Genomic DNA, 27,213 nt, shown 5'->3' with positions numbered 1-27,213 from the left:
TTGCTTTTACAAACAAAAAATCCGATCGATTGTCGATTCTGTTACATTCCAAAGTGATTTCATGATACACTACAATCGGATACGCTTGCTTGGCTTTGATATTGTTTGTATAACTTAACTTCAATGGACACGAACCTTAGGAAAGCTTAAACATTCTTGATAAAAAATTGTTGCGTCGCAGTCGCAGTCGCAGTCGCAGTTGTCGAACAAAAACAGAAAATGGCATCCTAAGGAACAATGTGAGCGCTGGAGTTTTAGGGGAAAAGTATGTCAAGTCGAAGATTCCATTACTGGAATTGGCAAGATATGAGGTACAACCTTAATTTGTCGCTGTCTGTCTGATCACACATTTCTCTATTTTTATTACAATGTTTAAGTCTTAAGTGAAACTGGTTTTACTTTTCACTAGTGCGCCATTGGAAAGAAAATAAAATCTTGTAGTGACTTCACGATTACCCCTCTCTGGTGAACAAAATAAACTTGTACATAATCCTCTCCACGTAACTTGTTAAGCCTTGGCTTGTGCATTTGAGGCTTCTTTTTAAGCTTCAAGTGTCTGGTTAAGTTTCTTTCAGGACTGCATGATAATCTTTATTTTCTTCTAGTTGTAAGAAAGAGTCAGCTTAAGTTTTTCATAATAATTTCAAAACATTTGAACAATAAAAACCCAGTGATCCCTAAAATATTCCTTGAAAAGCCACTGAAGAGTTAGATTATTTGTCTCGAACACCATTAAAATGATTCAGTGTGCAGGTGACATCTTTGAGGCTCAAGAATCCTCAAACTTTTGTCTTCAGATAGGAACGGAATTTGCTCTGTATCGCCCTCTATATTGGAATCTAGTCATGAAATGAACTCAGCAAAACTCTAATTTTCAATAGAATTGGGATCGTAAAATGACGATTTCTACTTATGACCCCTCGTATATTATTAGAATTTTGACGGTATTATTTCTTTATGCAGAGAAATGAGAACCACTACTGGAATCGCTATTATCTTGTTGCTTTTACAATTTTCTGCGGTACATTCTACGAGGAAATACGGAAGTAAGACGACTGACAACAACTCAGTGCAAACAGTTAAATATCAAGAACATAGAGACGTGTCTCTCCTTTATGGTGCTTCCAAAGATGCAGAAGACTCCGGGAAAACAATTGCAGACGGTAATAAAAGAAGCACCGATTTTTTCGATGGAAATTTCAAATTAAAGAGGAAAGTTAAAAAGCACCATTTTAAAGGTTCACGTGGGTTTCCTAAAAGACGCGTTGTTGATATGGGTCGCCTCTCTGGCACGAGGAAGAAAACTGTTCAGACCAATGACAATTTTAGCGAGTATCAGGAAAGAGAAAAAATGGTACCTAGCGTAAAAGAAAGTAAAATGGACGACAAGAAAAATTATGCACCCCGAAAAAGACATAAAATTCCACTCAAGACCATACGCCACAAAGAGACATCTACAAAGAAAAGAACTAAAGTCGAAGATGACCTAAGCGCGGAGCGACAAACTATTACAAAAACACTTGACTCTTTTGATGACATATCAGGGTCTTACAATAGAGGAATTGATATGGACGGCATGGATATCAAAGAAGTGAGCATGATCGACAACAACACTCTGTCAGACTATTTTCACGCTTTGAATGGAAATGCAAGTGAAGGTAATAAAAACAACAACTTCTACAATAACATGCCAGAGTACGCGTCGACGCCTACACCAGCTTCAACATGGGATGAAGGTTCCCCCTCAAACACAGAGGAAAATAGTGGTAGTGACGATTTCTATGACGCCATTGATCGTGGAGACAAGCCTCCTCCGCTAAAAATGAAAAAGGTTCGTCCTACAAAGTCCAACTTTGACACGTTAATGCACAAGTCAAGCAAACATGTGGGGTCCTCGCCGACAAATCCAGGAACAGGGTCTTCGTCTAAATTTCGTTTACCCTCTCAAGAGGATTTCGAAAATTTTTTTCGTGGAATGCTCGATCATTTTGGCCATGGACGAAATCCTGACCAGTCTGTACAACAGAGTGAAAGTAAGGTGGATGAACACGAAAGGTTGGCCAGCCAAAGGAACATTTCAAATTTTTTAGAGGCTCTTAATGAGCATCGTCCAGGAAACGTAACTAAAGTGGTATCACTAGGAAGCCCTGAGGAAGTGGAGGTTGGACGACAATCCCAAAACCATAATATGGATTTAACGTCCCACAAAAGTTCTCCTGTGTTTACCAGTGAACAGGTTGGGAGAGATGGAGAAGGATTAACGCCTTTCCTACCGGCAGAAAACTCAATGAGATGGAGACAAGGGTCATTTGGAGACACGAGAATTCCTTTTCGTGGTCACGTAAAAGGGCCCGTAATCAAAGTTGGAAATCCCTTAACTTTCTTGCGCATACCTCCTCGAGATTCCGAAAAACAAGTCGATCGCTTTTTTCCGAAGAAGCCGAATGGCGCTCTGCCTTGGAATCCACCTTATAAGGGAACTCGGATCATGGGAGGAAAAATATCCGGTGGTCAAATTTCTGGGGGACTAATTCAAGGGGGACAGATAAAAGCCGGGTCGGTAGAGGGTGGTATCATTAAAGGGGGTCAGATTGTCGGAGGAAGAATAGCTAATGGCACTATGGAGGGCGGGGTAATTGCAAAAGGGCAAATGTTAGGAGGGCACTTGGTGAATGGTAGACTTGAAGGAGGAAAGCTTCTCGGTGGCGATGTATTTGGAGGAAGGATATTAGGAGGAACTGTAGAAGGCGGGGAAATGAAGGGTGGAGTGGTGGCCGGTGGGCGTTTTCGTGGAGGACGCATGCAGGGTGGACTGCTTAGAGGAGGTGAGGTACAAAGCGGAACTTTGAGGGGTGGAAAAGTTGAAGGTGGTGTTCTTCATGGAGGAAATGTTGAGGGAGGTGAGTTCAAATTTGGAGATATATCTGGAGGGACTCTGAAGTCTGGTGCGATGCTCGGTGGACAGCTCAAAAATGGAAGTATAGAGGGAGGAACTCTTAAAGGAGGAACAATAGAAGGAGGTGTGTTGAAAGGTGGAGTCATGGAAGGTGGACGGCTGAAGGGAGGGCTTGTCCTTGCTGGTAAAATTAAGGGTGGAGTTATCGAGGGAGGAATAATCGAAGGTGGCGAGATTGGAGATGGGGTCGTGATAAGGAATGGTAAAGTTAACGCCACGATCATAGGTACAGGGACCACCATTGATAAGAATCAGGAACTCAGTGGTATATTTCAACAAGGAGAAAATCCGCAGCAGTTAGGACTCGAAGTTGACCAGCCAAAATTTCATCATCATCAAAATGGCAAGACATCACATGCATTAAAAGCCATGTCAGACTCACCAACCAGTCCTCAAGGGTCTGCCCCTACACCAGAGCCCAATCTTGAACAAAAGGCAGCCAATCCAAGTACGGATATCAAAGTACCTTTACAGGAAGGAACTCTCAAAATGCTACCCCAAGAAAATGATCAATCGGATGATAGTAGTCTTGAAAAGTTGTTATCTGAAGGAAAGTCCGACGGTGATAATTTAGTTACTCCTGAACTTTCGTCACAGCGGTTCTTTGAAGAACAGGATCAACCCATTCGAGCTGTTCAAAAAAAAAATTCCAAACAACATCACGTTGTTTTTGACGGGGTCGGCTTTGATCTTCCTAATGAAGATTTTGTAGATCTCATCGATAAAATGAAGGAAGGGCCACAATCGGTAGAGGACCTGGTCAATTATTATACAAAGCCAAAAAGGAAGGAAAACTCACATATCGGGGGTATATTAGAAGAAAAAAATGCGCACATTAAGCCAGAGGAACTCGAAGCTAGACTTAGCAGTCCTACAAAACCGAGATCCAGTGTTACTCACTCCGACAAAGATAAACACCAAAGCCATGGCGGTACAGATGCTCCAAGTTCAAAATTTTCAAAACCTAACGATGAAAAAATAAAGGCCGTGAGCTTCAATACCAAGGATGCCGAGAAATGTAAGTGATTCAAGTAATTCATTTTAATGCGTTATTCATGACTTCGAAACTTTCCTTACTAACGGACGTAAGAATTGGAAATAACAAATAGAGAATTGAAAGACAAGAAGCAAGTCATTGGGACTTCTTGATTGTAATCGAAAGCCTTGTACAACCCAACGTCTGATAATCAAAAAAGGGGGGTACCGATTGAGGTGAGCCAGGTCTCGTTTAAGAGCAATGCATCAACGGAGCAATGCATGCATGCTTTCTAAATACAACATTCGAGATTCTCAAAACTAAAGCCAACAGAAGACCCTGAGAATTATCACAGTAATCAATGGAACAAACATGAGACAACTAAGCATTTTCTTACAGTAAGGCCAACTTATCACTGGTCCCTAAACAAGCTCATGGGAGATCGGATACCTGGCAGTCCAGGACCAGCCATACGAACACACGGAGAGATGGTAGCTATACGAGGAGGGCTGCATCTGAATGGTCATAATGCATGGCTGGGGGCTGGCGACTTCTCTGGTGGATGTATCAGCGGTATGGTGGCATTAGTTTTTAGTTGAGGCTTTTGTAAGTTAATGATCGATGCAAAGTGTGATCAGTCGATTTCCCTTTTATTGCTTGAGCCACTGATTGAATGATTTACTGACTGATTGATGACCGATTGACTGATTCACAGAACTGATTTTTCGATTGATTGATTGATTGATTGATTCAGATCCTGACACCTGTGATGATGGGCTCTCATTTGAGATGACCTTCCGACTGGACAAGGATGCCCTGAAATACAACGACATGAATTACATCGTGGACTCAGGAGCGTCGACATTTAATTCTAAAGGCTTTACCCTGTACACTGTACACGGAAAGTTAAGGGCTGATTTAGCTCTTGCAAATCAAGAGTTTTGCGTACAAATTCCTGTGACAGTCCAAAAATGGCAAGATGTTTTGATTACTTGGAAGAAAAGCGAGGGTAAATAACATTTGGTGGCATGAAAAATAACACTTATAAATCTAAAACTTAAGCTTAAGTAGAACGTGTATGCCTAACATGGGAGCTGACGGCCCAGTCAGCTGTATTTTAGTTTTACATGAACACTCCTAGCGAACGGAAAACTGAAATACAGCAGTTAAACTTTATTAAATTATATGAAATAGTTAAAATTGAGGTCATGAAGTACATTGACGAAAGGCTATTTAACGACAAAACCTAGAAAACTAAACAAAGTCTCGACAGGATTGCGTTACCTAGATTGAAAAGCATTGATAACAGATGGCTGTTTTCAAAAGCTCTCAGGGAAATCATTTTATAATTTAATAATGGTTTTTAACTGTAAATCATCATTTTAACAGGAATGAAGATGTATGTAAACTGTGAACTGAAGGCGCACACAAAGGGAAGCGAACACTGCATCGGTTGTCACTCACGTGGGTGTCACGTGACGGACACTAATACGCTACTGATGATTGGCAGGCCGAATTATAGTCCACATTTTCACTGCACCAAGTTTGACAGTGGCGACATAGCATTCTGGGAGAAGTATCTGTCGGCGAACGATGTTGAAACGTTGTGTGGAGCACCCACAGGTGAATTGCACTATGTTTTAGCAAGAAAACCGAGTAAAAAGAGAAAAAAATGTAGCCATCATATTTTATCTTTAGTAGACACGGTAACAAAGGAGATAAAAAGAGACAGTGGAACAGTGAATTTCATCGTGGTTTAGTTTTTCTCTGTCTGACTACTCGATATCGAGTTTCAGACTGAGGTGAAATAGGCATACTCCCCAGACAATCGAGCTTGCACGTACCCAGGTTTCTAGACTTGATGTTGCCATGAATTGTACGAAAACTCAAGTCAGTTTCGTCTTTGAAAGCCAAACAAAATTGGAAAAAGTTCTGTATGCCCTCGAAGCTAATCGGATTAAACTTTTTTTCGGAGAGCTGAAGAGGAAATTGGGTGAAGTTGCGTGACACTGCGTATTTCCGAAAAAATCTCCAGCCTGCACAATATGCTACCATTCAATTCCCCATCATTTCTTTCCATACTTTTGAAATTACAGTAGTTTATTCTAAAAGTCATCGCCGGGACACCTCCCTAACAGCATCGTGAAAAAGAAATCGATCGCAGCTTAAGCAGATGCTGGGAATTAATACTTAAGAGGATGTCAAAGTTGACCTTTATTTCTCTGTGCCGTATCCATTTTCATGGAAACATTTCAAGCCCGTGCAAAGAAGCGGTAAAAAAAAGATGCATCTTATAAAGCTTATTTCTGATATCGGATGACTTCAATTCGTTCCGGTTACCATAACAATGCAGGTTTACGGTTGATTTCTCTTACTTAAAATAGGAATTTTTTTGGTCTGCATAATTTATTACTGAGAAGTCTCGAACATAGAGGTTCATTGGTATGATAGACATGAAGATCGACTACAATTTTACCAACACAAAAAGGTTCTAAACGAAGATTCTTAATTTCAGTGCTTCATTGGACAGAAAATGATTTTGTTGATTTCAAGAGACTGGGGATATTTTGCGCAAGAAGTGAATAGTATAAAACTGCTTGCCTTTTCTATTGGCGTAATTGCTAAAATATATACACAGAGTATCGCGCAGAAGGCGGAATTGAACCGCTCCGACGCTAATCGGCTACAGGTTTGAAGCCTGCACCCCACACCAGTGAGGCTCATCCGCGCACCAGTGTCATAGTTGTACATTGCGTATTTATAATTTTCGAAGTGGATTTTTCCACACATTTGGTACGATTTTATGCGTGAATAATCAATATTCGATCATTTTTCCTACAGTAACTTAGTACTCTCCTTATTTGATGGTGAATTTTCCGTAATCAAAAACGTTTTGCAAAAATTTAACATCGTATTGTTGTTATAAGTAAATAGTATTTTTTCTGAAATTCCATTTACGCATGCGTAATGAACCGCATCACATCACTTGCAAAACAAGGTGTTGTTTATGGTAGTTATTGCCAAATTTTACACAGAATTTATTATTTCAATCTGAAGGTCTCAAATACTGATATTCTTTCTCGAGCGATAACATCTGAAATCTATTCATAGAGTTTTCGATTATTTTGCAGGTGAAACTGAAAAACCTAGCTCCGTGAATAAAGAGACCAATGAACTGACAATCCAAAGAGCACCTGTCAATCAAGCCTTCAATCAAGTTAGATATCCAGCCAATCCAATGCAAAGTTACGTCGCAAATCAACCATACTTTAATCGATATCCAGGTAAGGTTGTGATGCCAGAGATCAATAAGCGTCCTCTCATAATATTACTTCCTTGGTTAAACTCACCAAAATCAAATACTGTGAATCGCTTATTTAAATTTCCTGCTGCATTAAGACTTTTTAAAGCTGGTAAAAGGTTGGATCGTGAAGATCAAGGACAAAGAAAGAAAATCGTCTCGAAGTTATTTAAAAATCAAGTCGCATTTCCAAAAGTACCGTCAGGAACTATACCTCTTTCAATCATGAACAACATTCCAATTTTAAAGTCGCACAAAGGGGGTAAGTTGGTCATCTCACGATATAATTCGTTTTTGCTTCATAAACTATTCCCTTTTGAGCAAAACAAAAATAAATCGATCACACAACCGTCATTAAGTAAATATCGAAATACTCCTCTTTATATCAGACTTCCAAAACAAAACAGGTTCTTGCCAAACTCAATGCACCCTGTCTCTCGTGAAGAGCGCTTGGGTAGCGTTACTTTGCCCTCAGTTGAGACAAACACAGCAAGAAATCAGCCAAAGTTTTTCCCAGGCTTACAAATAAGCAACAGCAGTCCTTACATGAACCAAAACAGAATACAGTCGGATTCACCCGCTGACAATGCTTACCGAAAAGATCGAAAATTTCCATACCAGTATACGTTAAATCGTTTTATTTACCCTGAATGGACCAAACTTTGGACAAACACGTCTCCTTATTTCAAACCAAAAGTGAACATAATAAATAGTAAAAACTTTCAAATCACCACACACTATACTAGATTACAGAATGATGCCTCCTTTCGGTCGCCACTTAGCAAAGCACTTCATATACGACCCCATCATTGGGAAAGGGAGCAAAAATTCAATTCAGCAGGAGACAAAGTTGTGACCGAAGGAGAATTAAAGGAAAAAGATTTATTTGGCGATATTTTGTCCAGGGATCACATTCGTCATAAACCAGGCGGTAAAAAGGCAAAAGCAACTAAGAAAAAATCGCCATTTTCAAAGTAGTTCCTAATCGTAGATTCTTTAACTTTTTAGTTCAAAAGGCAGTGTACATACAACTAAGAAGTAGCAGATAGAAACATCTAAAAGTACTGGTAACTTCACTTTGAACCTCACTTCTCAAAGAAAAAAAAAAAAAAAAAAATATATATATATATATATACATTTTTTTTTCTTAGATCTATCTTCAACTTAGACCGAGTTTTATGTTCAAATTAAGCTTTCATTTTGAATGAAAGTTTTTTTTTCAATACACAGTTTTGAAACTTCTTAACTGTTCTCCCGACTGATCTCGTTACGTCGTTACGTAACGTCATTACGCATACATAGGCACTCGGCAAAAAATAAAAGTGATGAAATGAACGAGGCCCAAACAAAGAGTCTGTCTGAAACTAATCCAAGTAAAATAGATTGACGGACTACAAGAATCCGCCAACAGTATATGGTGCAAAAAAAAAAGTTTATACCAAAATACTTTCCATAAGTTGCTTTGAGTGGAATGAATCATACCATTTAATATTAGTTTCTTGTGACATTCGATTTTTTTTCAATGAGATTTTACTGTTCCAACTGGTAGCACAATTTGTCTCTTTATCTGTTACCACTCCAGACTGATAATAAGGTTAAAGTTAAAGACTCTGGCGGATTCTTGGAAGAACTGTCTTCATATAATCACGCGTTTCTTTTAAAAATCTGCTGTATTGCTTTGCAAGCGTGCAATAAGCTAATTCATTCAGTCTAACAATCGTTTTATCTTTGAAGATTCTCTGAGTCGATGCAAAGTTTGGACCTGGTTAAAATACGTTTTAGAGCCACTACCGAAAATCAAAACACGGAAAAAAAATTAACTTCTCGGAAAAATATTTTTCAATTCAAGAAATAATGACTGAGAGCATGTTCAAAGGTAACAATGCTTGGCAATAACGATAGTTTTTTTCCTTAATCCAGTTTTATTTGCTTCTTAATAAAGCTAACAGCTATTAAAAATACGACGCATGTTTTGATGTTTCTGTTTTCTTTTTTTTTTCCAATAACAATTCCCCTGGAATTCTGGAGTGATAACTGTCCTTTGTCCTGTTCTTGTTGTTTTGTGTCTTTCCAAATAATGTTCCAATCTTAAAAAACCAAAGGCTGGCGTGGGTAAGATTCCATCGGGTTCACAAAAATATTCACCTCAAGAAATTTGTACCTTGCTGCAAAACCCTATTAGAAAATCCCTTTGTCGTTGAAAACCTTAAACTGTTAGTATTAACGGATCCACATAGCATCAAAAGAGGCAGTGTAAAATTCTGAATGGATTTTTCATTGTCGAAAATAATCCTGCAGAGACGTTATCCATGAGGATAAAATTAATTCCCTTGCGAGGCAAAATTCCCCTTTGTCAAGCTGCATTCTAAGCTCGTTGTCTCTGCCACACGGAGAACTTTTATGATCGGTTGCAAGGCTGCGCATGCTTGCTGGAAACTTTGTTTTCACAATAATATCCCTATCTTTTATTCAGGCCTATTACCCAGGGGGAGTGATGTGAGTCATCAACTGTTTACGCCTTGGAGTTTCTGGAGCGCATGCTCTAAGACCTGTGGTGTTGGATTTCGAGTTCGCAGGCGCTCTTGTATAAATCCAACACTCTTTCCCACTGGTGGACTGTGTAACGGACTTTCCATACAGCATCAATCATGTTTTGATCGAATTTGCCCAGGTAAGAAGATCATCTGACTAATTCTGAGTGCGAATACGAACTGTAGACAAACAAACAAACAGACAGACAGGCAGGCTGACCATCCGACTGAATTATTAAAACGACAAACCTATCGAATGACCCACTGATCGTTGATGTCATCTGCTAACAGACTGACTGACTAGCAGACCGAATGCAAAATTGATCAACCTGACGGAATGAGTAACTACTGAGTAACTGAGTGACTGATCGATTGAGCGACCAACCAACAAAAAATTTGGTCAGAATTCCTGGCTGAGTCATCTGAGTCACTGACTGAATATGGGACAGAATGATCTGACTGACAGACCTTAAGACAGATGGAAAGATTCAGTGACAGACGTGCCCAATTTCTGACTTGTTAACTGTTTGCGACACTGACTGACGAACGGACAGACTAAATGACGAATCAACTGAGTGACGAACCGCTAGATGACTGACAAATAAGAGGCTGACCAACAGAGAGAGCTTCGGATCGGAAATTGTTCCGCTAATCCACTGAAACCGACGAGTGTTGACCAAACTGCATTGTTGTTTTCTTTAACAAAATCTTAATTCTCTTTTTTTATATTTTGTAAACTGACAGCATATACCTCTCAGATTCTTCCAAGCTTAAGCCAAGGCCTAGAAGCTCAAAGCGTCAAGCTATTCGCTTTTAATCCAGCGACAATTTATGCAGGTGACGTAAGGAATAGCGGTGAAAAGAAAGTGTTTTTCGTAAATGTAATAACTCTAGGGTTTCACAATAATTATCAATTGTCTAGAAAAGCGAAGTTTTTATTTCTAACGATTTTTGGCTTTTCAAATATTTGTTTAGAACATCGATCTAAGGTAAATTCAAAATCAGGGCTACACGAATTAAGATTTCAATCATCAAATGTTAGGTCTGAGTTTGAAATGCTCGTCGCGGGTTCTTTTTGGTCTTTAGCCCACGTTAGTAACCAAAATTTGAATACCAGGTTCAAATTGTACCATCTTTCTTTTTTTTACTGACTTCTAACATTGTTTTATGATATTTAGCGTTTCATAACCCACGAGTCTCCAGCTTGCAACATGTAACAGAGCCTGGTCTCACTCGTGCACTAACTAAAGGTGAGTTTACACGTTCACCTTGATCCCACGCGAGACATTTCTGTCGTGGCCCTTACATCTTTTTGCACACACGCAACACGGACGAGAAAAAACAGATCCTACAAGGCGAAATCTTGAATGATCTCGGTATAAAAAGAATATACAATATATACAATATGCAAGAACTTAAGGACTCTCCTACCACAAACGCATTTAGCGCGCTCTTTTTTAGTATGAATTATAGAGACGATTTTAAGGCGTTTTAATTCTACGTTACTTTCAGTTTCCGCGAATTTCATGGGTTCTCTCGCCGGCAGCGTCGTGTACGTAAGTTTAAGTCGATAGAAGCTATGTTTTAACTTGATGTGTTCCTTTTCCTTCTCTCAGATGGCGGATACAGTGATTGGTCAGACTGGGGTAACTGTGACAGGTCCTGTGGAGGGGGCGCTCAGGTGCGAACCAGAATTTGCAACAACCCCATGCCCTCTGGTGGCGGAAAGATGTGTCATTCGTTAGGACCGGCCATTCAAGTTCGACGCTGCAACCGCCGTGGCTGTCCAGGTATATTTAGCAATCAATAACGGTTTACTCTTGACTCATTTAGGAATGGAAAAAATACTCCAAGAAGGTCATGAAAAGAGAGGTTATTGTTGACTGAAAGGGTGAAAGGAATAGAGCCGTCTACATGACGTCTTTCTCGAGCATTAAACTGAGCCTCTCTTCCTCATCCGTCTCCAGACCTCTGGTTGAGAGACGATCAAAAATGTTGCAAAATTAAAGAAAATATTAAGACATGTACATTCTGATAGACAGTCTCGACCTTCTTACGGACGTTGTTGTACAAAATCGAGAATTCTTTATCAGAATGGCTCGACATTGTAGAACTGTGTGCAAAAAGGTTGCTCACAAGTTCTCTCACAATGCTACCCGGGAGAATTTCAACGCTTGAGACTTTCCCCAAGTCAGAAGTACATGTACGCGAATCTATATCCCTGAACTATTTTCATCTTCACCACAGTGGATGGAGGATACAGTTCATGGAGTGCATTTGGTCCTTGCTCTAAAACATGCGGCAGTGGCGGAATTCAACGGCGGGTTAGAACCTGTACAAACCCAGCACCAATGAATGGCGGGAAGTCATGCTTTGGGCACCCTGTGCAAACACGAACCTGCAGCACAAGGAGCTGCCCAGGTACTTCAGCTTGCTGTCAAAGGCTAAAATCAATGATTTAACTTCTCTGAACGGGCAATTGGGCAAGAAGGCCTAGATATTTTTTGACACTAGATGATGGTTCTGTAGTTGACTTGCATCAATGATCAGGGTAATTACTCACAGAGCACCTCACTTCACGGTTAACTAAATGTAGGAAGTGACAAACTGTAAGAGAACGTCTTACCACATGCTGTGCATGCTTGACAGGAAGAGAGAATGGCAAACCCCCAGACACTTCACTCCACAAAAGATCAAGAAGAAGTTTCGGCCAAAGCGAGTCTCCTTGATCCTACAAGTTACCCTTACCCAATCCACCTCTCTAATTTAGAGATTCCCAAAACAGATTAAAATTAAGTGCTCAGTTACGTCACTGATGATTCATCAACTGCGTTGTAGCGTTCTGGCAACTTTAACAGAGATTTACCGTTTACTTGTATAGTTGATGGAGGATACAGTATGTGGTCACCCTGGCTGCCGTGTGACGCCGATTGCGGTGGAGGAATTCAAGAGAGAAGCCGTTTTTGTGATAATCCCCGTCCAGAAATTGGTGGAAGAGACTGTACCATTTTAGGCTCAAACAGACAGACACGACTATGTAACCTGTTCCCTTGTAATGTAAATAGTTTTCAATAAAAATAAAAAAGTTAAGAGTTCTTAACTCTTTAACTTCCGTGAGTGACCAAGAAAGAATTTCTCCTTACAATATCAATACATTACCAATCAGATTAGTGATGAGATTAAAGAAAAATGTCAATTTGGGGATAATTAGATGATCCAATACTAAATTCTCTGAACTGACATTATCAAAATTTTATGGTTGACAGTTAGGAGAATGACAAATTTGATCTGTGAAAGGGGTTTACTGTAAAAAGCCAAATATTGTTAAACATTAACATGAACTCTGAGGTACATTTGCATGACACGAGTATTATCCGTTATCTTTATCACTAAGTTCATCAATTTTTTTGAAGAGTTGGATCTAAAATGTTAATCCTTGCATTCTGTGGTGAACCATATAAAAGTACATAACAATTCATAACATATCAATCATAATTTACTACAGCACCAATGCCTAAAGAGAGAAACATATTGTAATAAAATTTATTTCAAAACAAAACAATTACTGACTTTATATCTCAGTTTGGTGCCAACTGACCCCTTTCCACATAATTGCTAGTAATTCCAACACAAGTGCCTTAGAATTGGATCTGCCAGCCTGACCCAAGACAGAGATTTGTTAACTCAAGATATGAATTCAAGAGTAAAATTCACTGCTTTCATCGACATTAAGCTTGTAAGTTATCAGAAACTCTTAAGAGCAAACCACTGAGATCTCTTTTCAGTCTGTGTACAAAATAATATACACAGACCATTACTTAGGTTATCTTTATCAAAAAATACCATAATCAGTGCCATTTCACTTACAAGAGATTGAATAGCACCTCATAATTACAAGTTGTGTTCTATGATATCACAACAAACAACCATTTTGAAGCCCAATGTCACTACAGATTAGGGGTGCAAGTGTTTGATGGAATGAAGAATTGATCTTTTATCACCTCAAGCCTGCAAGATTCCCTTTGGATTATCCTCTTAATAATGGGAATTGGTAAGTTATAGAACAGTGAGTTATTTTGTTTGTTTCTATGCTTTAAGTGTATGGTACTGTATTTAAATTTTGATCAAAATGGTAAATGATAACCAAGCCCCTTTGCTGCTTACATCTCCACCCCATCCTCCCCCCCCCCAAAAAAAACACACAAACAAACAAATTAGGCTTAGAAGAAAAGGATAACTCTCCAAGTCTATGCAGTTGGAAAAGAGGGCAGTTTATTGCATTTGTTAATGACTAATGTAGTGGTAATGAGAAACTTCATAAAAAATATAGATTGTTGTTCACCACAAGTAAATAATAACTTTAGTCAATAATTCCTGAATAAGAACTAAACAAGTACTAACACTTTGTATCATAATCAAACCAGTAAATTACTGGTTATATGACCAGGAAAAAGCAATGGGCAGTCAGTTTTCAACAAAGCACTTTTTTAAAATAAAAAAGTCAAGTTTTCAATGACTCTGATACTGACACTTTGTTACATTTAGTAAATATTGCAATAGAGGCTTCTTTTTGGGTGGAAGAGGACTTTCCTGTGAAAGGAGAGAACTGTATGAAACCATAAATTATCTGTAAGTACATGCATGTATTCCTCTGTAAGCAAGTGTTAACAAAAATCCCCCCACCTACCCCCTAGTTTAGCACATAGATTTGAGACTAGCAACTTGCCTTGTGAAATATGTACGTTTGTAAAGGCTGATTTAAAAGCAAGTTGGAGTGTAAGTTACTGCTTCTTGCCATTGAAATTTGTTTTTTATCAACACTAAAAAAACTTAGGTAAAAATCAATCTAGGTTAGCTCTACAACCTCAATCATTGTGTGGGTTTAATTTATTGATTTTGTACTCTCTTCCTTTGCAATACATGGCGCTAGCATCATCTACTATCTGCAACACAAGAAAACACAAACATAGCCAGCTTGTGGCTTTTTTGAGGCAAAAAAGAACAGTTTTATACAGTTCTACAGATACATTTGTACATTTTCACTTTTGTTCTACCAGAACACACAAATGCGCAGCAAGAATTTGAAAATAATTAACAGAATTCTATAAATTTGATAGGATAGTAAGCCACAAATGCAGGATCTGTACACAATGGAAGATATGGCAAGGAAAACAGGATATCTATGAATTATGGAATCATGTAGCATACTGAGTCACATTATTTTGCAGGCATCAAGCCAGCTTAAAGACAACCTCTTAACAATTTACCCAAAAGGTAAATACAGGTTCATATTCTAACACAGTTAACACTGTATTGATGCTAAAAGTCTGTAAAATCTGGGGCTTTTGTACATCAGCATGAAAATTTTTTCCTAGATTTCTTTTTGTCCTTTTTAACTTTAATTACTCCAGATTGTTCATTGGCCTTTGCTTGTTGTTCCTTCTTTTGCCGTAGAACCATACGTGTTATTGCATTGAATACCTACAGACAAATGTGTTAAAAATGAAATGAAATAAGTCTGGATGCTTGCAAGTTCAAGAATGAATTTAACCAAATCATAAAGTTCAGACTGACTCACTGACTGGCTGAAGAATAAACCGGACAGAAGGACAGCCATACAGAATGGTTGGAACAACATGATGGAAGAAAGAGATGTCTTGCATAGCCTGTTGACTGGCTGACTGGCTGCTTGACTGACTATTTCAATGACTCATTGGTCACTGACATTGATTAGCAAAGATTGATTGATTGATTACTTGGGAATTCTGATTGATTGGAAGACTGATTGCTTGGCAACCATTGATTTATTTATTGACTGGTTTAGGTGGTGATGTTTATCGACTGATTGATTCAATGATTGAGTGAGTGAGTGATTTATTTGTTTACCCTTTTACCCCAATGGCCAACAAGCATCAACTGTGTAGTTTCTCCTGACAGTATCACCCTTGAATCCAACATTGAGGTCATGAGAATAAAGGAAATGTTTGCAGACTCAAGAAGCTCTTAAATAAAATGTATAGTGAACAATATGGAGAACCTTGTATACTAATGTTAAGGTGTAAAGGGATAATTAATTAATTTGTTAATTCATTGAACAACTGATTGATTTACTGACGGATTAATTGGCTACCTGACTCAAAGACTGATCTATTGATTGATCCAAACAACAATATCAACAAAACGTTTTGCTGAATTTAAGTAAGATCTTCTTAAATATGGCATTATTTAAGTATATGTCACTCCACAATATACATCCTTTAAGAAGCAGAAATTAAAGCAAAAAAAATTTTGTTGATAAAATAGCTCACAATAATGAAAAATAGAGACTTAATTAATTAAGTCAAATATAAAAGAACCTTAATCACAATTTACTGCATGTGTCTAATTATGGAATTGATTCCATTACCAGTCTCTCTCACTACACAAACTGAGAGTGTCTCCTGTTTTGCCTAAAACAAATGCAGACCTGAACATACAATATGGAAGAACAATACATACATCTTCTACATTTTTGTTGTCTTTTGCACTTGTTTCAAATACTTGGATCCCCATTTGTTCTGCAAACTTCACAGCATCTTCTTTTACAACAACCTTTTTTTCTGGATTATCATCTTTGTTACCAACTTGGGAGAAACAAAACAAGATCAAATTACGATGCTGCATATTGACTAAATACCATAGATATTATAAACCAGGTCTCCAAACTGCAAATTTAATCGCAAATTTTTTTTGCGATCCCCATGATGACCTAAACAGCTGCAGCTTGGAGTGCTGTCTGCAAGTTCTGCTCTCTTATCGCTGTTTTTGCTGTCATTACACTGTACATATTAACTATTCATGGCATCGAGATTACTTTATGACCAGTAAACAAGAAAACCTACATGTAAATCAATACATACAGCGACTGGAAGCCAAAATACCTAGACCCAACTCTGGGTGACGCGAGGAACACGCAATATCAGCCCTTTTCAGTTTCTTCTATTGTAATGTAATTAAATAGAAAACTTTATCTTACATTTATTTCAATAAGACATGCATGTTTAAATGTCATGAGATTTGACTCACCCAAAATTCTCTGGACATCGTCACAATTTTGATCAATTTCATGCAGCCATCTTTTCACATTGACAAATGTATCAGCACTTGTTACATCATATACTACAATAACTCCATGTGTTCCTCTGTAATATCTGTTGATTATATGCCATAAACAAATAAGTTATTCAATATTTTCACCAGAGATCTAGCTCATTTAAGGAGGACTGTAAATGCATTGTCATACAGGACATTGTGTTGTTCATCAAGCCAAGATGGGCACACCAGTAGAAAGGGGGTAAGTTTCTTAAGAAACTGTGGTGCTGTGCTGTTGGGAGAGTATAACAGGGTAATTAAGTATAATCAACTGAGCTGATAACAAATCAGTCATCGTAAAGAGTTTCAAAGTAAGTATGTAAAGTATGTAAAGTTAACATTTCAAGCAATAGCCCTTCATCAGGGCAAATGAGGAGGAGCTAATGCTCAAAACATCAGCTTTGAAACTCTTTATGGTGGCCAATTTGTGTTATCAACTCAGTTGATAATACTAAATTACATCTGTAGAAATCCTACCATCAGAAAAATTTCTTACTGCAATGTTAGTTATTATTAGATGACCCATATGGCCTTGCATGCTGTCTTGTTGAACAACATTAAAATTGGTATGAAGGCTGTGCATGACAGTGCAAGCCATGCTGAAAAAAATTGCACAGCCTGGCATACTGCTGCACAAGGTGCAGGATAAAAAAAAGGAAGAAAAAATGAAGAAAGAGACATAGCAATGCTTATTGACCACACTAAGTCACCCTGCAGAGGAAAAAATACTTAGTCCATGGTCACAATGTACAGACCTTGCCACAATCATTCTGAAAGTCAAGACCCCTGGCATAACATTTTCAGGTCCACCTAGTCAATTAGTATTATGTAGATATCCTTGTACTGTTTCCCTTGCTGTATGAATTGCCCAGAACACAATTAAATTTTTTTTGGTAATAAACATCGCAATACTGAATTCATCTTCCACAACAATAGACTAACATTGTGTAACTCCTCTTTCTATAATTTACAAACTGATACCTTTGTATTTAATATATCAGCTTGCTGTAAACTGTATTTTTTTAAAAATGCAATTATTACATGTATTACAATTAAAATGACATTTAACTGCAGAATGGTTCTTACGTTGATGTTATTGTGCGAAATCTCTCCTGTCCTGCAGTATCCCAGATCTGTAATTTGACCATCTCCCCATCAACATTGATCTTTCTTATCTTAAAATCCACACCAATTGTTGTAATGTAGGATCCTGAAAAAGTTTCCCAAAAGAAGACAATCTGGTCAAACTTAAGGAGCAACATACATGTATAATGCATAATGTATGTATAAGCAACAACCAGTGACTTAATCTAGTTGTGAAAAAATAAAATGAAGAGAAGCCAGCCCTTTTCAGTTCACTGGAAACTGCACAGTATTATTTTATGTCTGTTGCCCGTATAAAATTTTCAGACAAAACACCATGTTGTTTAGCCAATCATAAGTAAGCAGTAAGAAATTTACCTCACAATTCTGTTGGTCTTAAAAACTATTGCTAGTACATGCAAAACATCACCTGCAGTTCTGTTCATTTTTGAAATTACATAATTCAACTATAGAGATCAAAACAAAAATCTCATGTATATACCTGAAAACATATTATCTGCAAATCTGAGTAACAAACTGCTCTTTCCAACACCTAAGAAGAGAACAAAAAAAAAAAAAAAGGTTGAAGACGATTTCTGCACTTATTTGGTTACACTATTGGACACATTCTACATGTATGACTGAAGAGAGATCCCAGCATTGAAATAGACTGAAATAGACTGAAATTAACAACCTACCTAATTAATATCAATTTAGGAAGCTGATATTTCAACCTTACACCTCTGACACCTTTGACTAAGAGTCTCCCATCAACTGACCCTTAAAGATATTCTCCCTTATCAGGGCTTGTACAGATTAAGAAAGTGCTAGAGCCTTGACACTACAGGTACAGTATCACACAAAAGTCATGAGGTCAAACTGACTTAGACACCTTGTTGGAATACCAAATTATTTTTCCTATTAACTGTATTTTGCTACTTGCTCTGCGCCCACATTGATCTTTCTGATTCAAATTTTAATTCTACTCACTTTTCATTAGTACAATATTTCAACCCTGTCATCGTATTTTCAAATGAAGTGCGCGCGTCAAACACAAGGTTCTATTTATGTGAAATTTAGCGTGAAATTCTGCTACAATCCCTCTAATCCTCCGATTTTATGTCCAAATTTCTGTTCTAACTCCCGGGATTTTGTCTTTGGTTTCCGTCATCATAACAGAGAAGCTTTACAAGCGACGTTTTGAGTGCCAGTTGGAGGATAATGATCACACTAGCCCAAAAAAATGCTAGAATCAGCTGTTTGTTAATAGTTTGAATGTTGTGAAACTCTTGACATTATGATTGTGTAAACATAACAGCTGACATAACACACCAAAAGAATTGCTTAGATATACCTAGCTCTACCAAGAAACCACTGAACTACTTCTATCGGTTACAAAATTCGTTCGCAATGTACGTCAGAAGTCATCGAAACATGATCATTCGTGTTACAAGCAGCAAATTACGGCCCGTTTGTTTACAAGGGCAATTGTGAACAGTAGCTCTCTTATCAGGACAGCCGAACCATATCAGGCTTATTTAGCATACGCTAAAAGACCTGGAAATTGCGGTATGATTTTACAAGTACTACGGTTTGTTCTGATGTCGTTGGCAATTTTTACGACGTTTTCACTATAGCTACCTCTTAGTCCGGTTTCCTTATAGTAAGTCACAATTTTTCTCTCACTCACCGCTATCCCCAATGATTAAGAGCTTGAATAAATGATCATAATCCCTGGCAGCCATATCTGAATACGCATTTAAAATACTTACACAAGCTTAAATAGAAAAGGGAATATTTCCCCTTTGCTCTCACAGGAAGTAAGCTTCTGTTAGGACTCGAGTAGAAGTTGTGATCACGTGGTACATTCGAGGTGGGGCTTAGCTCGACCCAGATTGTTATCAAGCTTACTTCAAAGGCTTGGCTCCCTAATAAGAGTTTGTGATTACGTAACCTGGCCAGCTAATCGGAACGCCTTGTAGTTGCTTTGCTGTGATAAACAGTTGAAAATAATTATGACCTTTTTATGCCTCAAGAGGTGGTGTTGTTTTGTTTGTAAGAGTCGTTTACGTGTTAAAAAAGGCTACTTACCGAAATGGCAAAGTTTTTCACATTACAGCGCTATGACTGGGAGGTGAGGAAGTTTGTGTCTCCAACAACTTACAAAATTGCCTTTTAAGGAAGTTGTTTAAACGCATTGACCGGAAAGGAAGATCAACTACATTCTCATTGTGTGCCAATGCCAGTTTTGTTTAAATAGAACAAAGCTATTGACTTTAAACGAAATCCTTTCCTCGATTTTAGAGAATGTGACTCAACACGTAATGAGGAGCAACCTGTTACGGAGCGGATTTGAGCTGCAGAAGCAAAACCTTGCCTAATTAAAGCGTAGTTTTTCATTTTCTTTCGCTTTTCTTCTCAGTTCAGCAGTTAATTTAGCTTATGAAAGTATAGATGCAACTACTGAAGGGGACGATTTACCACCTATAGTCATTTTACATGGCCTGTTTGGATCAAAAACAAACTGGAGAACACTGGCCAAGTTATTTAACAGGGAAACTGACAGAAAGGTAGACAATCTTTCATTATTTTCAATCACGTTTTAGTTGTTTTGTCATGGGTCTTCCTGTTTACACATTTTTAAAAATTACATGGATTGTACACTTGACAATTTCTATGCTCATAGTAGACAATGAATTAAAAAATTATATGATTGATAATTAACTTTGGGATACAAAAACATTCAGGTGGACAGTAAAAACACTCTTTTTTGATATTCTCTTTGTTAGAGGTTGACGGACACATGCACCTATACAGAGATGTAAAAACAGCCTCCTTTCAGGCATTCTCTACATTTAGGGTTTCATCTGATATGAGTAGAAACCCTTTGATTCACACTGTTTTGTCAGAAGTTGACTGATGGGCAAGCAGACAGACAGTGAGAAGTTACACAGACAGTGTAAAGTGACTGAAAGAAAGAACTATTCTTCAAATTACAATTCCTTCTTATAAGAGATGATGACTAGAAGGCAGATGGGTAAACAGCTATCTAATCTCAGAATTTCACACTCTCCTACTACAGGTAGTTACTGTTGATGCAAGAAATCATGGACAAAGTGATCATAGTCCAGACATGAACTACTTTGATCAGTCTCTGGATTTATGGCATTTGTTTCAAAAACTGGAACTTTCAAAAGCAATTTTAATGGGTCACAGTATGGGAGGAAAAACTGCCATGACATTTGCTCTGTCTCATCCAGAGTTTGTGGACAGCCTTATAGTAGTAGACATGTCCCCTACAAAACTGTCTTTAGATGAGGATATTCCACGTTATCTTGCAACAAAGCGGGCTATGGATTTAAATCTCATCAAGGATAAGAAAGATGCTGAAAAGATGTTAATGGATGTTGTACCTGTAAGTGCAGTACATTAAATGTTTGCTTTTGACCCTTCAACTCTCAAGATCTGATTCTAAATTCTTCCATCTAGCTGCTACACATTTCCTTGTAAATTAGTTACAAGAATTTGGTGTTATATAAAGATAAAAAATTCTCCTGATAAGTCTGAGGATTCTCTTTACCTGTTTGCTAGATAATGGATGCTTATTATAAGGAGAAATTATGTGCTTATCACATTTAGGAGTTAAGGGGTTAACTTGAAATGTAGCTCAAACGGTATGACAAATTCTAATTAAAATTCACTCTTTGAAATATTTTCTGATTGTTGGATACAGAATGCATTCTTGAGGTCATTCTTTCTCACCAACCTTATAAAAAGTGCTGCTGGTTTTAAGTGGAGAATTAACCTTGAAGCCTTGGAGAATAACATATCTGAAGTTGCTGGCTTTCCATCAAATTTTCCTCACCAACAGTTTGAAGGAAAGACACTTTTTGTTGGTGGAGCTAAATCAGACTACATCCAGTAAGTGCAATCATTATGTTCAACATTGCTCAACCTTGGAGAACATGTCTCTGTGTAAGCTTGTGAAATGTAATTGAAGATTACATGCATGAAAGCCATTAATTTTTTAAATTTACACGTATGTTAGATTACAGATTGAAGATTTGTAAATGTGTGCAGTATTTACAGATTTTATTTCTGCAGACTGATATTTTTAACAGTTAAAAAAAATTGACTGTTTGAAGAAAGCCATCTAGGTTCATGAATAGGGATGCTTTCGCAGGCATAGATACTAAATGATTATTTTATGGAATCCAAAACAAACTTAAGAATAGTTCAGACTGTTTTGTCTTAAATACTTTATAAAACACTAGAAATTTTGTAGTTATGCTAAATCAACTAAGTTAAAATCACTGACAGGTTCTGATTCATTTTCATTTTATGGATGTTTTTTAACAAGATGTTACCAGCCAGAGAGGAACTTAAAATAAGATATGTGGATTTTTGAAACCTGTTACCCATGTAACTGAATGGACACAATCATCCAGTGTAGTTCTTCCTGTCTGTCATATCAAATGTTAAGAACCTCACAATATTATTTCTTTTTCAGGCAAGAGGAGTTTCCTGCAATTCGTAAACTGTTTCCCAAAGCAGACATTAAATTTATTCCTGATAGTGGTCACTGGCCTCATTCAGAAAAACCAAAAGAATTTGCACAGACCGTGACAGAATTCCTAGATGAATGTTTACAAGATCATCATTAGCAATACTTGAAAGTACTAAAATGATCATTGTCACAAATACCCACAGGAACAATTGCTTTTCATTTTTTCCTGTATATTTACACCTTTTTAGTAAGAGCTTCAACATAACATTCATATTTATGAACATTTTTTTTAATATGCATACGAAGTATTTTGTAAAAAAATATATTATTGCCACTGTAGGCTTAACTTTATCTTCAGTGTTTGATCAAGAATATTTAAATTCAGGTAATGCAATGACCAAAATTATTTGTGCTTGTTTCCAGTCAGAGTAATGAGATATAATGTTTTTATGCATATGAATAAAGCTCATTTGTCAAAATCAATTAATTGTAGTTGAACATGTATTAGCAAAGGCAGAACTCAAACCTGTCTAATCCAAAAAGGTGAAAATTACCATTTATCTGCCAAATAATTCTCCATTGCTGTCAACGATTCTGGAATAAATATGATAAAAGTTTGAAGTAGGGGTAGGTCAATTTTCATGAGACTGGTGACTAATTAATGGTCACTGTAAAGAGTTTGTAAAGCTGACATTTTATGCATTGGTCCTTTGTCAGGAATTAGCATACAATCTCTCAATAAATTTGACTACACAATTCAAGACAGCAATTAGGAGCCATCAAGCTTGATTCAATTGATTTGGGTTTGCTGATAGAAATAGGATAAACAGCCCTTATACCATGTTTCCTTCTCCAATGAGTAATAAGGAGATGTCCAGGAAATGAACATATGCTGCCCCTACCCCCTCCTTCTTGAGAAGAATCAAGAAAATGGCAGAACTTTTTACACCCAACATCAGTATTTATATTCTCCATAATGTCCTTTATACACTTCTTAAGATGCTGACAAGGAGAGAATTTCCAGACATGGAGAATTTGTTACCTGTTTCTTGTAATAAATATGTGTCATTTCATTTTTGTTTCAAATAATTTTATTCTTTCAGATACAGAGCATTAAAACAACTTCCTTGGCAAGAACCCATTCTTGTAAATTAGCAAGAGTGTTTCTCAACAGCTGCAAAATTAATTTATCCACAACTGTGTCATGTACTCTTAAACACCTTCACAGCCTGGGATGACTTGAAAGTTGTTGTACTAAACACTTTGTCTTTCTTTGCATTTCTACCAATTTGTGCTGTAAATTATATCAATTAAAGAAATGTAAAATATTTAGCCTACATACCAGTAACTAAATTTTGTCATTTTTTCTTGATTGTGAAATATAAGGAAAAGAGTTTATGTGAGCATTTATAGCCACTTGAAAAACCTACACCCTACCCAAATTACTCTGCTCATTGGTATTGGAAGAAAATGAATTTATAGTTCAGTATGGTCTGTAACATCATCTTCCTCATCATCATCATATTCTTCTGTTTCACCCTCTTCCAGCTCCTCTTCTTCCGGCTCTTCTGGCTCTTCCAGTTCCTCTGGCTCATCTGGCTCTTCAGGAACTTCACTCCTGGCTTCTGCTGACTTAGGCAATCCATGCTTTTCTAAGAGTTGGGATATTTCATCTGTCTTCATCTCTGAAACATCTTCCTCCTGCATGGAAAAACATTGGAAGAGGTTGATACCAAAACAACAGTGACAAAAGTTTGTGAGAATCATTGAGCTGTCAGATAACTAAGAGGTGTCAGTGTCTGTACAGTTATTAAGAGCTTTGTCAGATAAGGTAAGATTGGGACTTCTAGCAAATGACACTGCCATGGTAAAACAGTTTACTCACCAGCACCACCTTGTTGTCAGAATTTAAGAACACCATGGTTGGGTCTTTACCAGGAATGTACTTAATGTTCACATCATGGCTATACATCATAAAGGAACATAACTGACACTTTTTGGTACATTATAGATGAGAAAAAAATGGTGTTAAACACATGTAAATGTGAAGTCAGCAATTGTACCTAGTCCCTCACTCTGCTCAAGCTTATTCTTGTTTCCTGAGCATGAAGCAAAAAGGAGTATTGTCACCTCCTTTAGACAGATGCTTGTCCAATACAGGTTACCTTCCCCTCCCACACACACATGGACACTCCCACCAAAAAGTCATTCCAAATTAATGAAAAGATATTAGACGTGCTGTATGGCAAAAGTTCCTATTCCTTAAAAAAACTGTTATAGAGGGGTTGCACCATAGTTTCAATTTGCATCAATGGACAAGAATAAAAGGATACTGGAAAGGCAAAAGCTTTGAAATGAAAGCCTTCACCTGTGGAAAAATATAAAAAGAGTATTTTTCAGTTAAACTGATAAAAGACATAATATGAGCTAGCTTAACTTTGGTACCACAATAACAGTTTTTATTTGTGCTGAGGACTTGACTGATTGATAACTCTCACTTGAAAATGAAGTAAACTACCAAAAAAGCAAGTTCAATTTCTATTTACACATTCACAAGATAGGTAGAAACTTGTAACAAGACTCCTTTTTTTTCTTTTTAACAAAGCCTACTTAAAAGCAAGCAGGGAGTAAATCTTACCTCTGGGAGGCGATTCAAACGTCATCCACCACAGGTCTGAGAAAAATATAACAATTAGTAACTTTGAGACCAAGTGTGTGTACATATTTTTTTTAAACCCTTAGTTGTATAAAAAAACTGATACCTTAAATATGCTGGAGTAGTTCTTAAAAAAAGTTTACACAGCTGTATCAATAAGCTTTTTCCAAAATACCAAAATTCACCACAATAACAAGTGCACAGATGCACACAAAAGAAATAATAACATGCATATTTTGTTCCCTCTACTTCTGTCCTTGAAACCACTCTATCAAGGGAAATATTATTCAGTTGAGAAACATGGTAAGTTCTCCAGCTCAGTATTATTCATTTTGTTATGAGCAAGGAAAAAGAAAAAATCTCAGTTCTCTTGATGAATCCAAGACTAATTGACAGACTTAGACTCTTGTTTTAAAATCTGTGATTAATATTTAACAAATTTAGCAACACATTTTACATTTCTACCAGAGTTGCTGACCAAAGTAAGCACACTATGAAAAATATATCAAGAGGTATTGCAAACAGTGACCAAATGGAGAGTTTGCCTGGCCATGGTTTTTCAAGATATCATTCCCTGACCCTATCTTAACTTTATCTTACACTTCCAACAAAACAAATAATTTAAGAATTTTCAATTGATTCATCCCATGAGGTTCATATGTGCCCCTTCTCAACACTCAAAAGAATAGCCATCCCCACAGCCACCCTCCTTATAAGATTTACCAGGCTAATTCCCTCGCAGCCTAACGGAATAATTATCTCATATTGCTCTAGGAACAGAAAAATTACACCATCTCTAGCCAATGAAAAAAGATGAGAGGGTTTCACCACAATGACCACAGACAATAAAATATTAAAGAGGTGAACGACTTGCAACAAAAGAATCAAGGACTACATGAAAAGTTTCCTTTTTCTTTCCGATATTGCAGTGCGTAATCATTTTAAAGCGATTTTATCAATTTTGATAGATCCAATGATGAGAAAACTTTCTGAGGCATGCCTAACTTTAATTGACATGAATAATCTTGATGGCTTCTGGGCAGACGATTAGTACAAAGAAGGAAGCTCAATAATTGACAAGGAATAATTCACGCCTTCTAAAGTTGCAGTTATTTTACCCTTTAGGAGCTGGACGGCTACTTACGTACAAAAAATACTTTCATTGAATGAGTTATTTTACTGGAGGAGCAGAGAAACCTGCGCCACTACCGTTCCAACAAAGAATCTTACAGCTGTTTAACAGATCGAACCTTCCACTCTTGAAAAGTCGGTCTGTTTTAACATGATAAACAAACAAGCTGACTTCAACACACCTCTAAACGGGCTCTCACAATAGTTCCATTGCCTGAATCCTGTTTATCTTTGCAGACTGAAACTGCAAAAATAGAAAGGAGAACGAAAGCAGAAAATGGCGATACGCCTCTCATTCTGCCGTCTCGTCGCATCCAGCAGTCTGTTATTGTTGAAAGATGATGAAAACGTGTTCCAGTCGGGATGGTTCAGGGGTGTTCCGATACCGGAACCTAATTTATGTACGAGTGTTCCCGACTTGTGCCGACTGTTTCACGAACTTGCAGCTAAACACACCAGAGAACATACCGGTCAGTTACGCTGGCACGAGGAACGTCAAGTTATTGGGAAGTTTTCCCTGAATTTTGTAAAACCATACAGAGGGGTTCACTGTTACTACAGATACAGGTCTAAGAGCCTCCTAAGAGCTACACTCTTTGGTGCAGACCTACAACACTTTGTTAAATTGTTGAATGCCTCATCTCTGCAGATGTCAAGAGCGGATTAAATTCACCCAGAAATTCAGCTCAATGGTAACGTCTGGTTAATTTCCTTTCCCTATTAGTCATTTCGTGTTGAAAAGACGAGTAAGTTTTATTTTAACACTCCTGGCGTTCCCTTGTAACCCACACCTAATTTGAACGAACATACTCAAAGTCTATTCCCCTTTTCAGACCAAGAATACTTAGAATCACAGCCTGTGGGGTGACATGTACCTATAAATCCTTTTCATGGGAATAACCCCTCCAGGACCTGACCCACAACTCGACTGATGTGAAATG

General features: G+C 37.5%; 4 protein-coding genes and 1 non-coding gene across 5 annotated transcripts; 2 read left to right on the top strand and 3 right to left on the bottom strand.

The window, feature by feature from the left end:
- Window positions 1-167: 167 nt before the first annotated feature.
- On the top strand, window positions 168-13,282 carry LOC131782591 (uncharacterized). Its single transcript, XM_066162754.1, has 12 exons — window positions 168-311; window positions 964-3,974; window positions 4,332-4,505; window positions 4,687-4,941; window positions 5,322-5,555; window positions 7,064-7,216; window positions 9,707-9,904; window positions 10,509-10,601; window positions 10,943-11,014; window positions 11,381-11,554; window positions 12,012-12,185; window positions 12,646-13,282. Exons 1-12 carry the CDS (start codon window positions 268-270, stop codon window positions 12,837-12,839), a joined length of 4,776 nt encoding a protein of 1,591 aa, XP_066018851.1. The 5' UTR covers window positions 168-267; the 3' UTR covers window positions 12,840-13,282.
- On the bottom strand, window positions 6,576-6,662 carry Trnastop-uca (transfer RNA opal suppressor (anticodon UCA)). Its single transcript has one exon. It is a non-coding gene; the product is annotated as a tRNA-Sec (tRNA).
- Window positions 13,283-14,633: 1,351 nt separating the features above from the next.
- On the bottom strand, window positions 14,634-19,834 carry LOC131782462 (ras-related protein Rab-35). Its single transcript, XM_059099191.2, has 6 exons — window positions 19,669-19,834; window positions 18,481-18,531; window positions 17,982-18,105; window positions 16,830-16,954; window positions 16,263-16,387; window positions 14,634-15,245 (listed from the first exon to the last, which is right to left on the bottom strand). Exons 1-6 carry the CDS (start codon window positions 19,721-19,723, stop codon window positions 15,117-15,119), a joined length of 609 nt encoding a protein of 202 aa, XP_058955174.1. The 5' UTR covers window positions 19,724-19,834; the 3' UTR covers window positions 14,634-15,116.
- A 112-nt stretch (window positions 19,835-19,946) lies between these two features.
- Window positions 19,947-24,163, top strand: LOC131782460 (sn-1-specific diacylglycerol lipase ABHD11-like). The gene is made up of 5 exons (XM_059099190.2): window positions 19,947-20,112; window positions 20,401-20,548; window positions 21,061-21,393; window positions 21,712-21,899; window positions 22,489-24,163. The coding sequence occupies exons 1-5, from the start codon at window positions 19,994-19,996 to the stop codon at window positions 22,640-22,642; spliced, it is 942 nt and encodes a 313-aa protein (XP_058955173.2). The 5' UTR covers window positions 19,947-19,993; the 3' UTR covers window positions 22,643-24,163.
- Window positions 23,962-26,627, bottom strand: LOC131782463 (uncharacterized). The gene is made up of 5 exons (XM_059099192.2): window positions 26,455-26,627; window positions 25,124-25,159; window positions 24,819-24,853; window positions 24,371-24,449; window positions 23,962-24,186 (listed from the first exon to the last, which is right to left on the bottom strand). Exons 4-5 carry the CDS (start codon window positions 24,404-24,406, stop codon window positions 23,962-23,964), a joined length of 261 nt encoding a protein of 86 aa, XP_058955175.2. The 5' UTR covers window positions 24,407-24,449; window positions 24,819-24,853; window positions 25,124-25,159; window positions 26,455-26,627.
- Between the last annotated feature and the right edge of the window lie 586 nt (window positions 26,628-27,213).

The sequence above is a fragment of the Pocillopora verrucosa genome, chromosome 2, assembly GCF_036669915.1.
Source record: "Pocillopora verrucosa isolate sample1 chromosome 2, ASM3666991v2, whole genome shotgun sequence".
NCBI lineage: Eukaryota > Metazoa > Cnidaria > Anthozoa > Scleractinia > Pocilloporidae > Pocillopora > Pocillopora verrucosa.
This window is presented reverse-complemented; position numbering and strand designations above follow the sequence as displayed.

Bases quoted from the DNA above. Each gene is read 5' to 3' on its own strand.
- LOC131782591 (XM_066162754.1), top strand. From the start codon at position 268: ATGTCAAGTCGAAGATTCCATTACTGGAATTGGCAAGATATGAG. The intron at 312-963 runs GTACAACCTTAA...TTCTTTATGCAG, and splicing joins TGGAATTGGCAAGATATGAG to AGAAATGAGAACCACTACTG. The intron at 10,602-10,942 runs GTGACGTAAGGA...TATGATATTTAG, and splicing joins TCCAGCGACAATTTATGCAG to CGTTTCATAACCCACGAGTC.
- LOC131782462 (XM_059099191.2), bottom strand. From the start codon at position 19,723: ATGGCTGCCAGGGATTATGATCATTTATTCAAGCTCTTAATCATTGGG. The intron at 18,532-19,668 runs GTGAGTGAGAGA...TTCTCTTCTTAG, and splicing joins CTTAATCATTGGGGATAGCG to GTGTTGGAAAGAGCAGTTTG. The intron at 16,955-17,981 runs GTAAGAACCATT...TATAATCAACAG, and splicing joins TTTCGCACAATAACATCAAC to ATATTACAGAGGAACACATG.
- LOC131782460 (XM_059099190.2), top strand. From the start codon at position 19,994: ATGACCTTTTTATGCCTCAAGAGGTGGTGTTGTTTTGTTTGTAAGAGT. The intron at 20,113-20,400 runs GTGAGGAAGTTT...TTTTCTTCTCAG, and splicing joins TACAGCGCTATGACTGGGAG to TTCAGCAGTTAATTTAGCTT. The intron at 21,900-22,488 runs GTAAGTGCAATC...TTTCTTTTTCAG, and splicing joins GCTAAATCAGACTACATCCA to GCAAGAGGAGTTTCCTGCAA.
- LOC131782463 (XM_059099192.2), bottom strand. From the start codon at position 24,406: ATGGTGTTCTTAAATTCTGACAACAAGGTGGTGCTG. The intron at 24,187-24,370 runs GTGAGTAAACTG...TTTTCCATGCAG, and splicing joins CTGACAACAAGGTGGTGCTG to GAGGAAGATGTTTCAGAGAT.